This window comes from Urocitellus parryii, chromosome 3 (genome assembly GCF_045843805.1).
Source record: "Urocitellus parryii isolate mUroPar1 chromosome 3, mUroPar1.hap1, whole genome shotgun sequence".
In the NCBI taxonomy this organism is placed as follows: Eukaryota; Metazoa; Chordata; class Mammalia; order Rodentia; family Sciuridae; genus Urocitellus; species Urocitellus parryii.
In genome coordinates this window covers 5,201,678-5,216,748 of record NC_135533.1, presented here as the reverse complement: position 1 = coordinate 5,216,748, position 15,071 = coordinate 5,201,678, and the positions used below count along the sequence as shown (strand labels likewise).

Below are 15,071 nucleotides of genomic sequence, written 5' to 3'. Positions count from 1 at the left end.
TAAAAACAAACAAACAAACAACAACAACAACAAAAAAAAACACCCAGAACTAGTGAGTTCAGCAAGGTCATAGGATACTACTAAATCAAAGGCATGAAAATAATTTACATTTCTGTATACTAACTGAACTTGTGGAGGGAGGCTGATACAAAAATACTATTTGCAATCTCTGCAAAGAAAATTAATAATTAGATGTAAATTTAAGGAACTCCATGTATAAGGTCTGCATACTTAAAAGTACAAAGTGGGCATGAAATGCAAGGTCTAATCAGTGGAGAGTCATCTCAATACCATGAATTGGAGTGTTGGAAGACCTACCATAAATACGCCAGTTATCTTTTGGTTTAATTCAATTCCTTTCAAAATCCCAAGAAGGTTTTTTTTTTTTTTTAAATTATTTATTTATTTATTTATTTTTAAAGGTCGATTCGCCCAAGAAGGTTTTTTGATAGATACAGACAAGCTTATTCTAAAATTTATGTAGAAGGACACAAGTTCTAGAATACCTAAGAGAACCTTGAAAAATTAGAACAAAGTGGGAGGAGTCACTCTATCCAATATGAAAGCTTACTGTACAGCTGTAATAATCCAGACTGTGTGATGCTGGCAAAGGGATAGATACAATATCAACGGAGACCACGGAGAGGGACCTGGGCAAATGTTCCAAGGCAACTTTTAGTGAAGGTGCAAAAGTAATGGTGTGGGGGCAACTAGACATCAAAAGACAAAAGAGTAAACCTCAGCGTAGGCCTCATACCTTTACAAAATTAGCTCCAACTGGCTCATGGACTTAAGTTATAAAACTGTGAAGCTTTTAGGAAGAAGACATAGAAAATTGTTGGGGCCTAAAATTGGGCAAAGCGTTAGACTTTGACTTGACACCAAAACACACTTTCCATAAAAGGGGAAAAAAAACCTAATAAATTCAATCTCACTAAAATTAAGAACTTCAGCTCTCGATTAAAAACAAAAACAAGACAATCCAGTTAGGACATGGGCAAAAGACAAAGAGAGGGGCTGGGATTGTGGCTCAGCGGTAGAGCGCTCGCCTAGCATGGGTAGGACCCAGGTTCGATCCTCAGCACCATATAAAAATAAAGGCATTGTGTTGTGTCCATCTACACCTAAAAATTAAATATATATTTTAAAAAGACATAAAGAGATATTTACCAAAAAAGATATACAGGTGGTAAATAAGCACATAAGATGTTCGGCACCATTAGCTGTCAGAGAAATGCAGATTAAAACCACCATGAGGTATCACTATACACCCATTACAGTGGCTAAAACAAAAATGGTAATGATCCTGAATGCTGGTAAGGATGCAGAAAAACAGAATCCCTATTGCTAGTGGAATAAAAAACAGAACTGACACTCTGGAAACAGTTTCTTATTAAAACAACAACAACAACAACAACAACAACAAAACCCCCAGTTTCTTATAAAACCAAACATGCAACTACCAAATGACACATGGCATTTATCCCAGGAAATAAAAACTTATGTTTACACAAAAAGCTATACATGACTGTTCATAGCAGCCTCGTTTGTAATAGCCCCAGCTGGACATAACAGATGCCATTCAAGGGGAAGTAGTTAAAAATGAACTTGCATCTATGCCATGGAATATTACTCAGCAATTAAAAGAATGAACTATTGATACATACAGAAACTTGGATAGAGCTCCATGGAATTATGCTGAGTCAAAAAAGCCAATCTCAAAGCGCACACACCACAGATTCCACTTACATTATACTGTTTGTGTTTGTTTGTTGTTGTTTTGTTTTCATTTGTTGTTTGTCTTTGCAGTAATGGGAAATGATCCCAAGGCCTTGAGTCAAGTCCCAAGTCCCACTTTACACTCTGAAATGACAAAATTATAGAAATGGAGCCCTGATCAGTGGATGCCAAGGGTCAGGGTCTGGGGTGGACAGAGATGCCTGTGGCTACACAATGGCAACATGAGGGACCCTTGTGGTGATGAGCTTGTTCTGCAGCCTGACTATATCAATGTCGATGTGCTATTTGTCACATCATACTATATTTTCCCCCATGAGCCAAGCCAAGCCAATTTAACTACATGGAAAAAATGAAAATTTGGATTTTAAAAACACCTATTTATTGGAAAAACAACTCACTCTCACTTGAAGTATACAGTTCAGTGCTTTTCAGTATATTTCGAGTTGAACTAAGTTTACAGAATTTTTATTATCCCAAAGAGAAAACTGGCACCCAGTATCAGCCACTTCTCATTACCAGCTTCCATCCCTACTCCCCTCTGCAGGCAAGTGCTAATCTACTTTCTATCTCTTTAATTTCCCCATTATGGACATTTCATACATGTAGAATCATATAATACATCATCTGTCATGACTGGCTTTAAAAAAATGTTTCAGGGTTCATCCACGTTGTAATGTGTATCAGCTCTTCCTTTGATTTCTGAATGACCTTTCACTGTGTGAACAGGCCACATTTTGTTTTTCCATTCATCAGTTAATGAGTGGTCAGGTGGTTTCCACTTTTTAGCTATTATGAATAATGCTACTATGATCATCCCTGTACTAAGTGTTTGTGTGGATGTGATTTTATCACTCTTGGTACAGCCCCAGGAGTGGAACTGTTGGGTCATATTGCATTGGTAACTCTATGTTTCACATTTTAAGTAACTTTCAAACTGTTTTCTGAGGGGGCAGCACCATTTTACATTTTTGCCAGCCACGTATGAGGAGTCCTGTTTTTCCTGTACTGAATTGTTTTACAAGGTGTTGCCATTGGGGGAGAACTCAGTAAAGACACACAGGATCCCTCTGTATTATATTTCACAGTTGTGTGCAAGTATACAATTATCTCAATTATACTCTTTATCACAGAATAAAAAGATTTTTAAAAGTTTATGTGGTCAATCATCCTCATTTAAAAGTTTACATTTTTGTTCCTTGCAGTAATTTTAGTACATTTTTTTTTAAAGTCCCCAGCTGGAGTTGAACAATTAGGAGCACTCTGGACTTCACCTGTCATCCTGATGAGCTGTTTTTAGAGAGACAGAAATGGGCGGTAAATAGGAGGGTGTGCTCCCTTCAAAAGTGGTCCTCAGCTAAGAAGACCTACGCTAGAAGCTGAAGAATAGAGATTGGGTGTTTTACGCTGCTTTGCTTGACAAGGGGTATGCGAGCTGCCTGATAGAAATGTTTCCATGTCAGATGCTGGTGATGCTGAATTTATTTCCACAGGTCTTCACTTAGCAAGGACAGAAAGTCACAGAACACTAGGGAAAGACGGATGGAACAGTTTTCTATGACCTACTCTGTTGACTTCAGGAACTTGAGGGCTTTCAAGGCTTTTTAGGCATGTACATAAATGTTCTCAGGGTCCCGAGAGCGGGAGGTGTTGGCACAAATGATTTAAAGTTGGTGGTCGTCGGTTGCCCTTTTATGGTGATGTTTTCTTAAAGTCCTAACCGGCTTGTGCCAGACTTAGCTATTCCTGGCAGGCGGGGAAAGCCAGAGGAGGGGAAGGGCTGGGCAGTGCCCGCAGGCGGAGAGGGGTTTGTGTTCCTGAGGGCAGCTCATCTCTCAATCCTTGGAGCCACGCACAGTTGATACAGCAACACCTGACAAAGGCCTCCCTCCCCCAGATCTGGGCCAGTTTCCCCAGTGACAAGTGGATGGCCCTACCACACAGAGGCACACAGGGTCACCCTAGCTGGGCCTGGAGCAGGGTCACCGTAGGGGAGGGAACTTTCCACCTGTGTGCCATTGGCCTCTGCAGCCAGTCTGGGGTTCTATCCGTGGAAGTGAAATGCTCTGAGTCGGACTTCACAGAAAGCATGTCTGCAGAAGATAGAGCCTTTAACATACGGCATTTTAGTTGGTGAAAAACACTAAATTATTAAGGGTTGTCTTACATAATTGTGCCTAGGTACAGCAAAAGACGGTGTTTTGAATGATGAGTGGAAGTGAAAACTTCAGCCTGAAAGCTTAATCATTAAATGCCTGCCCCAAAAGCACTCCTTAATGCACCGAGGTCGGATGTGAGTCTGCTCTGCCTTAAAAAAAAAAAAAAAGAAAGAAAAATCTGAAATAGCTACTGTAAGAAAGAAATCAATCATCCTTAGGACTGGACAGTAGCTCCTGAATAATTTAGTGCCCAGAACCGAAGCCTCTTCGGCCACCTGCCACCTCTCTTGAGTGCCACTGTGCACTGACTGCCAGGGCGTCCTCCCTGGGGTCAAGTATGACAGGAAACCCTGGTGCCTGGATGGAGCTTCAGGAGCATTCTGGGCTCACTCGCATGGTATTCTCCGGACAGCTGGGGGGCCCTGCCATGCTGCAGCTCCCGTCTCAGTGCCACTCCAGCCGTCTAAAACTCCCTGTGTCCTCCCATTTTGTCATCCTAGTCCACTCTTAGTCTCCACCCACTACAGCTCCTACCTAGCTGGGCTTCATCCCTCCGGCTCCCCCTTCCCAGTCTAACCTTGTAAAAATGTAGACGTGCTCTCACCAACTCCCTCATCTAGACTCATTCAGCAACTCTCAGGAACGTGGAGGGGCTTTGGGGAACTCCTCAGCTCCCGGCAGAGGTCTGGTCACTTTATTTCAGCACCTTTGCTGGCTGATTGCCGCTGTGGACCTGACACTTGACAACTGTGTCTTTGCTGCTGGTAGGTTTGGGATCTAACTGCCCCTCCTCCATCCCTTGGCTGGGTCCCACCCATTCCTTTTAGGATTGAGGTCGGTCTTCACCAGGAAGCCTTTTCTGTTTTATCTCCCTCCCCTTCCCTCTCCTCCGCTTCCCTCCTTGACCTCCTGTCACAACTTGTCTGGCCAATTGCTTCTCTTAACCCACACACTTCTAGACGGCACTAAACACTCTGGGTTGAGATTTATTACTTTTCTCTTTCCTCTGAATCCTATAAGCTCCTTGAAGAGGGAGAATGATTCTTCCATCTTCCTTGAATGGCTTGAGTCTGACACACAGTAGGCCTTCACATGCATTTGAGTGAAGTGTTCATCATTAGCAAATGGGTCAGAGCTTGGCGGGTAAACAGCTGATTTTTAATGCCATAATGGTTTTAGCAGTTATTTTATCCAATTTACCCAAGCTTCCCTTGGACCCCTTTCCTATTTAGAAATGATTGGAGTCACTTTCCCTTGAGTGTCGGAATTGACATTTTGAAAGAAAAAAGTGGCTGTGCTGAGAAATAATGGCAGCAAACATTTTTCTTTTACAGACTGCGTGGGAGGACTGGGGTCCTGACACCCTTCACATCCTGGTTGGCTGTTGGCTGAGACCTGAACCTGCTCCTGCCCCCACCAAACAACTTTAGATTTTGTTAAGTGAAAGCCATCGGTTTTAAAAAGTGATGCGGGCTGGGAACGTGGCTCAGTGGCAGAGCACGTGCCTGGCACACACAAGGTCCTGGGTTTGATTCCTAGCACCACAAAAAAAGAAGAAAAAAAAGTGATACAGAAATTTGATAAAAAGTGAAGGCCTGACATATTCAACAGCACAACTATTCATTCTTCTGCTTGAGTTTAACTAATATGCTTGGGGAAAATGTGCCATTCATTTCAGTACTTTCCCAAATAACAACCTCAGATGCAATAAAGTAGATCTTCTCTAACACGTACTTACGATTTCCTTTAAAGAGCATTTATCTTAGAGAATATTTTCAGGGAGCGGGACAAACAATTTCTATAGTTCTAGACAGCTGAAAACCCCATTCAAAGGAGTGTTATTAAAAAAAAAATCAGATGGGGCTGGGACACAGCTCAGCTGGTGAGTGCTTGCCTCACATGCACAAGGCTCGGGTTCAATCCCCAGCACAACCCCCCACTCCGCCCCGGAAAAAAAAAAAAAGCCTGAAGAAAACTGATGAACCTGAAAAGTCCTTTTTTACGTAGATTCTTTGCTAAGTTCCAGAAAGGAACACAGTTAAGCTTTTGAAGACAGCCATTGTGGAAATACTTATTGAATATCTGCTATGTACCAGGCACCAGGGTGGTTGGTTAATAAAATGTCTGTTGAGAGAACATGCTCTGGCCTGACCAGAAACTGGTATAGAAGACTTGGCACCGGAACCCACACACCCCTGGGTTCAGCAAGATCAGCTTGCGGCTCTTCAAATCCCAGTCCTGGGAAACTCTCTACTCAGGGTCTGAAATGGGTATGTCCCTCATCTTCCACCAGCAAATCCCAATTTGATTTTGTGTTTTGCTGATCAAAATTTTAACTTTGTGTTGGACTTGACTTTCTGGGAGCTAAATACTTATATTCTTTGGGGCTGAAAACTCTTACTATGGTCTCATACTACTTTGCAAATAAAAAAGCTAAGTATAGCTTATCAAGTTCAATTAACCTTTGACTCTTAATGCATCCAAGTCAAAAGCTTTGAAATGTGTTGTGTTTATATTATAAAGCAATGCACAGAGCAATTTAATTTTACAAGAATCTCTCTCTCCACTATTCTCTCCCCCTACAACTGGCTCATTCATTAACCTTTCCCAGGACAGACCACTGATAATAGTCTGTTTTTAATTACTTCATTTAGGGAAACTCTGACTTTAAACTGGTGAAAAGTTACAAAAAGTTGACTACTGCAACTTCTGCTCTGTTCTGTCCCACAGACAGTGGATATTCAAGCTGAAAGGAGAGGGATCTAATGATGCCTCCACTGTGCTGTGTGTGCTCCAGGACCTCTCTGATCTTTACTTAGAATCCACAGTGTTACCTAGTTACTTAGAGTGGGGCAGGGGACACAGAGCCAGCTAATGCAGACATCGCACCTGCATCCCTCAAAAATGCACATTTAAAAATTAAAAAAATATATTTTCTTTAGTTATAGGTGGATACAATACCTTTGTTTTAGTTATTTATTTTATGTGGTGCTGAAAATCGAACCCAGTGCCTCATACGTGCTAGGCAAGCGCTCTACCACTGAGCCACAACCCCAGTCCTAAAAATGTACATCTTTTAAGAACAGCTTTTAGTTGTTTACCTGTGGTCAACCCATTCATTTCATGGATGTATTAACATGAAATCACCACTAAAATCAAGACATAAAACACCTGGAGCACCCCCCAAATTTCCTTGAGCCTGTTTTTAATTCCTCCTTTCTTTCACTCAAGGTCCCAGGAAATGGTGATCTACATTGAGTCAATATGTCACTATAAATATTTTTTAGCATTTTATGTACATGGAACCGTACAGTAGATGATCTTTTGCACCTGGATCATTTCCTTAGCATAATGGCTTTGAGATTCATTCACGTGGTTGAGTGTGTCACTCGTTCGCTCACTGTTATTGCTAAGCGGCATTCCAGTGTACAGATGGCTGTGCTTTGTGCATTTGCCTGTGGATGGATGTTTGTGATGTTTCCGATGTTTGACCATCGTGAATAAAGCTGTGAACATTCACAGTCATGCTTTGCATGGACACACTTGCATTTCTTTTTGGTAATTACCAAGGAATAGAGTGACCTGGCCATTTGGTCAGTGTGTGTTCACCACAAGAAATGGCCAGTTTTGCAGGCTGGCTGTACCAGTTCACATTTCCACCTGCAACACAGGGGAGTTCCAGTTGCTTCTTATCCTCATCAACTCTTGATGATATCCTCATACCAACTCTTGGTATGGTCTTTTAAACATTTTCGTTGTTGTTATTTTAGTCCTTACAGTAGATGTGTAGTGCTTTCTCATTGTAGTTTTGATTTGCATTTCCTTAAACACTAATGATATACATTTTTATTATTATTTTAATTGTACGTATTTATCATTTATCATTATCATATGTATAATGACCAAATCAGGGTAGTTAACATTTCCAACTCCTTAAACATTAAAAATTTTAATTAACATATGGAAATTGAATTTATGTTTTGGGGAATGAATGGATAAAGAAAATGTGGTGTATATAACAATACACTATTATTCAGCTGTAAAAAAGAATGAGATTCTATCATTTGCAGCAAAACAGATGGAACTGGTGGACATTACATTAAGTGAAATAACTCAGACTCACAAAGACAGATTCCACAAGTTCTCTCTCATAGGTGGAGGTTAAAAAAGTCAATGGGAATGTTTAAGAGTAATTTCCAGAGGCTGGGAGGGGTGGTGGGGAGAGGGGATGGCAGGAGGTTGGATAACGGGTACAGCACAGTGGGGTGATTATATTCATAAAGTATTAGATTATTTGAGTAGAAGATAAGTGCTTGAAGCCTCCAAACACAGAGTAATGATAAGGAGATGGAGATGTTAATTACCCTGATTTGGCCAGTACATATTATGTACATGTACTGAAATAACACTGTACCCTCATGATATCTTCTTATGAGCATATTGGCCATTCATAGGTCTTTTGTGAAGTGACTTTTGTCTTTTTTTTTTTTTGTGTGTGTGTGTGTGTGGTGCTGGGGATTGAACCCAGGGCCTTGTGCATGCGAGGCAAGCCCTCTACCAACTGAGCTATAGATGTTTGTCTGTTTTTTGATTGAAGTTACTGTGGTGCTGAATGTCCAGGCAGACTCTGCGATGGCCCCCAATGAATCCCCCTTCCTGGCATTCAGGTACCTGTAGAATTTCCCCTCCTGAGCATGAGCTGGACTTAGCAACTTGCCTCTAACAGGAGAACACAGCAAAGGTGATAGAAGATCACGTCCACAGTGATGCTTGTGCCCATGTAAGATTGTGGTGTCTGTTGCACCAGGAGACTCTCTTGGCGGTTCTGATGAGGCAAGCTGCCACGGTGGAGAGGCCCATGTTGCAGGAACTGAGACCCTCGGGCCAGCAGCCTGCTAGGACCTAGACCCAGGAGCCTGGGAGTGGATCCTTCCCCAGTGGAGCCTTCAGACGAGGCCTGGGCCTGGCTGACATCTCAGTTGCCAGCTTCATGAGGAACCCTGAGGCAGAAGACTCAGCTGAGCTGTGCCTAGAATGTGGCCTGCAGAAAACGTGATTTAAATATGCGTTTTACGAGTTCAAAGCCAGCCTCAGCAACAGGGAGGTGCTAAGAGACTCAGTGAGACCCTATCTCTAATAGGGCTGGGAATGTGGCTCAGTGGTTGAGTGCCCCTGAGTTCAATCCCCAGTACGCTAAATAAATAAATAAATGTGCATTTTAGGCCAATAAGTTTGAATTGTTTTAAAAAATTTATATTTAGAGCTGGGCATAGTGGTACAGGCCTAGAATCCCAGTGATTTGGCAGGCTGAGGCAGGAGGATCTCAAGTTCAAGGCCTCAGCAACTTAGAAAGAGTTTGTCTTAAAATAAAAAGGATTGGGGGGGGATGCAGATCAGTGGCAGATCACCCCTGCATTCAATCCCCAGGACTGAAAACAAAACAAAACAAAACAAAAACAACATGTATTTAGATCTGGGTGTGGTGGCGTGTGCCTATGGTCCCAGCTACTAGGGAGGCCAAGAAGGGAGGACTGCTTGGACTTAGGAATCTGGGGGCCAGCCTGGGTAACAGCAAGATCCCATCTCAATCACAACAAAAGAAGCAAAGCAAAAAACAAAATGAAGATATATTTAGGATGCAAAGCCTTTGTCAGATACATGTATTGTGAATATTTTCTCCCATTCCATAGCTTGCTGTTTTATAGGCCTGTATTTTGTGTGTGTGTGTGTGTGTGTGTGTGTGTGTGTGTGCACTAGGGATTGAACCCAGGGCCTCATGCATACTAGGCAAGTGCTCTACCACTAAGCCACATACCCAGCCCCTGTGTCTTTCAAAGAGCAAAAATTTTGGTGAGATCTAAGTTGTCTCAGGTCTTTTCGTAGCTTACGCTTTTTGTGTCCTAAGAAGTCTTTGTTTTCCCTCCCACCACCCAAGTTTGTGAGGATTTTCTTCAATATTTTCTTCTGGAAGTTTTGTACTTTTACATTTGGATCTATGATGCATTTTGATTTAATTTTTAATTATCACATGTGGTAGGGTTGCGGTTCAATTTTGTTCCCTGTTGTTCACACTATTGCGAAGACTCTACTTTCCCCATTGAATTGACACCTTTATCTAACATCAACTGACCATATGCGGGGATTTATTCCTGGACTCCATTTTATGTGCTAATCTCTATACATTCATCATGGCCACTCTGTCTTGACACTGTAGCTCCATGATAAGTTTTGAAATCATGCAAGGAATATTTTCCTCAACATTGTTCTTTCTTTTAAAAATTGCTTTGAGTCCTCTGAGTACTTAAGAATTAATTAGGGGGCAAAAAATCCCTACTGGAATTTTGGCTGGAATTGCATTTGATCTATAGAACAATTTCGGAAGGATTGACATCTTAACAATACTAAGTCTTCCAGTCCATGACCAGGGTATATCTGTCCATTTATATTTAGGTCTTTTTTGATCTTTCTCAGCAGTCTTTTGTACTTTTCAGTGTGGAGGTCTTACATATCTTTTACTAAATTTATTCCCAAGTCTGTTATGTTTTTGAAGCTCTTCTACATGAAATTATATTTAAAATTTCATTTCTCAGTTGCTGCTGCAACAGATTTTATATATTAATCTTATCTTTTGTGACCTTGCTGAATTAATTTCCAAGGCCTAGTGGTTCTGGTAGATTACTTAGGATTTTCTCCATAAGTGATCACATCATCCGAGGCCTCTGACCTTTAAGTCTTTATTTTGCAGTCCCTGATACTGTGCAATTTTACCTATACGTATGTGTTTAAAATATATGCACATTCCGATTTTCACCTAAATGTATCATCTTATTTTGTTTCATCATTCAGATATGCATATAACATACATTATATGTATTGCATGTTATACATATATAGTATGTAATAAAATGTATTATATATGTGATATAAATGAAAAATTGTTAGTTTAGACTCAATTGCATATCCTTCTTAGCAATGCCTCCCTTCATGCACCCCACACTAAGTTGCGGTAGACACTGTTGGCAATGTCCACCCCTCCATGTGTACACACTGTACTGGCCTGCAGTGCCCCTCTGTATGTGGGTCACAGTGGATTCTTTTGGTTGCCTACCTAGCACCCAACCCCCTTCCTCTACCCTCCTTCCTGCGACAACTTGAATTTCGCTATGGTACACACCCTTTCCAAGTTATGACGGACCTTAAAGGAGGACCCTGGCTGGAGGGAAGCAGCTCCACATGCAGGTGTGTAAGTCTCTGTCCACCTCTTTTGCTTGCTGCAGACAATCCTGTGTCCCTGAGTGCTCCTGAGGACCAGCCTTCAGATGGAGCCATTGCTGAGAGGGACCTTGGATCCTGGTGACCTCACAGAGCAGGAGCAGGACTGTCTCACCTTGCCTGGGAGCTGTCCTGCCCCTGGAGCTGGAGATACCTAGCAATAGATGTCCTCATCCTTCAAGCCAGTTCAAGGTGGGTTGTCTGTTGCTCTGCAGCCAACATCATTTTGGGTAATCCTTGATGTTGTGTTAGATACATGTTACAAACAGTAGCAGTTGCAGAGGGCTCACAAATGCTAAGGGACCTTTCCAGGGAGAGGTTTCCTTGATTAGGAGATGAACTGAGACAGATTTTGAAGCTGAGGCATTGTGGATGTGGCTGCGGCAGAGGAAAAGCCCTGGAGGTGAGGGTGCCCACAGACAACAGAAGGCAGGGGGTCTGGATCTGAGAGCAGAGTTCTTGTAGAGAAGCCAGCGAGGATGGGTAGGCCCCATGGGAGCTGAAGGAATGGAGTTAGATTTCTTACGGTAGGATATAAATATCTTCAAGTAGTTTTTGGCAATATAAAAAGACTTCAGTTTCTGTGCAGACTGGAGAGGGTAGGTGTGGAGGAGCCTGGAGTCAGGAGGAACGTGCAGATGTCTTTGAGGAATGTAGAAACCAAGCGAGCAAGTCTGGCAGGTGTTGAGGAGATGAGGGAGCGTGGGCCTGGGGGTTAGGAGATCACTCAGTGGACAGGACATAGAAAGAGACTGAGAACGCCGGGTGGGCGGGTAGGATAGCCTGTCGGAGGTAAGAGTAAAGGGGAAATGCTGTAATGAAATCTTCCAGGTAGTCATTGGCTGTCCAAGGAGGTACATCTTGGCCCGTCACCAGAGTTGTTGGAGGTGTTGCTTGGGGAAGGAGGACTAGGTGGCATGGATTGTGTCTCAAGAGAATGACAGAGGTCCCTGGCTCAGTGGCTTCTCCTCTCATGCTCCAGGCTGGAGCCATTGGATCATATCTCTACACAACCTACACAGTGACTTCAATGTCCCCCACCCCCCAGTGCTGGGATTAAACCCAGGGCCTCACACTTGCTGGGCAAGTGCTTACCACCTGAGCTATATCCTCAGCTCCGTGGTAAATTTTGAGACAGGGTATCTCTAAGCTGCCTGGCTGACCTGGAACTTGAGATCTCCTGCCTCTGCCTCTGAACTAGCTAGGATCACATGCATGCACTATTGTGCCTGGCTCTTGTTTTTCCTTGGAAATGGTGTTTTCTTGTGTTGCCCAGGCTGGCCTTGGACTTTCTATCTCCTGCCTCAATCCCCTGAATAATTGGGTTACAGGCACATGCCATGATGCATGATGTAAACTCACTTAAAAAACAAAAACAGTGTGTTTTAGGCAAAAACTCCATGAAATCATAGGTTTTGGGGTTCTGGATATGTGGTTCCCCCACCACCCTGACACACAAAAATACAGCCATTAAGGATGTACCGTCCTGACAGCACCTGAAATCATCTGGCACACCACACGGTCCTCGCCCAGCTTTGGGAAAACAGGGGTGGGGGAACACGAGCAGCTGGCAGGAAGAGCCTGAACCCCCGGGGCTGGGTTTACCTAGGAAAAGGGAGGACACTGTTTCAATGAGGAGACAGTGTCCTGCTGAAGCAGTGGGAGAAGTCAGAGGATGAAATAAGAGGCATCCGACGGAACAGGAGGAGCCCTGGCTAATTGCAAGACCCTGAATTGGAATGGGAGAAACTGCACTGGAAATGAATGTCGGATCTAGTTCTTTTAAAACTGTAAACTGTGTGACCCACTCCTGGACCGTAAAAGCTATATAAACGGGCCAACTACTCTAAAGCAATAGTTTATTTACTTTAAAAATAAAATGTAGGGGCTGGGGTTGTGGCTCATTGGTAGAGTGCTGGCCTCACATGTGTGAGTCACTGGGTTCAATTCTCAGCACCACATATAAATAAATGAATAAAATAAAGGTCCATCAACACTAAAAAATATTTTAAAAAATAAAATAAAATGTAAAATTTGAAGCCAGGTGCAGTTAACTCAGGAGGCTGCAACAGGAGGATCGCAAGTTAGAGGGCAGTCTTGGAACCAAGTGAGACCTTATCTTAAAATAAATTTTTTTCAAGAAGGGTCATTGGTGTAGCTCAGTGGTAGGGCATTTGCCTAACATGTGTGAGGCCCTTGAAGGGGAAAAATAATATTGGAGGAAAAAAAATAATGGAAATAGCAATTTGTGATGCAGGTAGTTGAGAGGAAAGAGTTTCAAGAAACCACTCTTAATTCCAAGATGTTTTTCTTATTGTTTTCTTTTCCTTTTTACAATCGTGGACTATACAATAAAGAACCAAATTGTCTGCTGGTTGAGGCCTCTTGGTTGAAGAATTTAGTCCCACGTGTAGACAGAGTTACAGGGAAGGTTAAGTTTATCTCTAAACATGCTGGTTTCCTCTCTCCAGAATAGCAAGCATCCAGGCATGTAAGGATGAAGTCAGGCCTGAGGGAAAGAACGCTCTAGACTCAGTTTTTAGGTTGCAAGTACTACAATGAAAGAGTAGTTTCTCACTCCCTTGCCACATTGGTTGGTGCTTTTTGAAGGCACTTGCAGGTATACCATTCTGCACACCTGGGGGAATCTGCCTGGGCACACACACTCACACAGAGTGGCAAAGAATAAGGATAATAAACAGCAGGATTTTAAAGGAAAATGGTGATAGTTTATTTTCCTGCTGAGAAGGGAGCAGTTAAGAGAACTAGACCTCTGGGGAGTGTTTGCACATGAAGACTGGATCACAGTCTGGGAAGGGTTGTGGTCAAAAGTCCCCTCACACTAGTTACTCTGTGTGTCCCCGAGCTCTTGGGTGGCAGTGTGCTCTGTGACAGTAGGAACACCCGGGGACCAAGTGAGCAGCTCTGGAGGTGTGGTCAGGGGACTCCTGTGGGTCCTGACACCTTTGCAGGGAGTCAGCAAGCTTTCTGGTGACAGAGGCCAAGGTGCACTTGCTTTTGCCTCGTCAGCATCAGCACAGTGGAGAGCTCGGTGCTCTGGTGCGTGGAAAGCAGCCTTCTACTCCAGGGACCAGCAGTCAACTCGGAATGTCTTTGAGGACACTGTAGAATTTATTCATTTTATTACATCTCTTAATATTGTGCATGATGAAAGAAGTACATAGGAAACATTGCTGTTGCATCAGAAATAACTGTGTTCTGGAGAATGTGTTCTGGAGAAAGACATACCTGCAATTGGACTGCTTTGTAAAGAAAACCCTGGTAAATGATGGTTATTTGGAGTTGGGTATGTGTAGACTCTCCCCCACCACCACCAAAAAAATGAAGAGATTAGGTTTTGTTCAAGAAAAACAGCCGTTGCCAAGGATAACACGTGAGTTTTCTAGTCAAAATTAGAAGTTTTGTCACAATGAGCTTGACAGTTCCCTAATGCTGAAGACCCTCCCTGGAGATCAGTGATATCATTAATAAATGTGGCATGAGAAGCATCAGCCTTTGGAAGATCTGCATAAACCAGAGTCCCCAAATTTTCCAAACAAACAATGGTGTGATATTACAAACCCATGCCTGGGTTGAAGATCCGTTCAGAGTGCAAGACAGACTGATGGACGTGAACATAAGAGACTCTCTATTCAATAGACCATGAAAAATTCATTGCTGAGGTTTCAGATTTCACATGGCAACAAACCTTTAAGACACTACTGCTTGTCCTCCGGGTTCATTTATGTTGTCACCCGTGACTTTTTGCTAAGTGAAATAAGCCAGGCACAGAAAGACAACTCCTGCATGATCCCACCTCTATGCAGAATCTTAGAAAGTCCAACTCAGAAGTACAGAGGAGAAGAGTGGTTGCCGGAGGCTGGGGTGGGGGTCCATGGAGAG

General features: G+C 42.8%; 1 protein-coding gene across 4 annotated transcripts in view; it reads right to left on the bottom strand.

Annotated features, from left to right (window-relative positions):
- Prkag2 (protein kinase AMP-activated non-catalytic subunit gamma 2) overlaps positions 1-15,071 on the bottom strand; it is a 263,776-nt gene that overhangs the window by 56,357 nt on the left and 192,348 nt on the right. The window contains exon 3 of one of the 4 annotated variants that reach the window (XM_026413850.2): positions 1,750-1,863. The exons of the other annotated variants lie outside the window; for them this stretch is intronic. Within the exon in view, the coding sequence (XP_026269635.2) occupies positions 1,750-1,863 (114 nt within the window). The remainder of the gene's footprint in view (positions 1-1,749; positions 1,864-15,071) is intronic. 4 annotated transcript variants of the gene reach the window in all.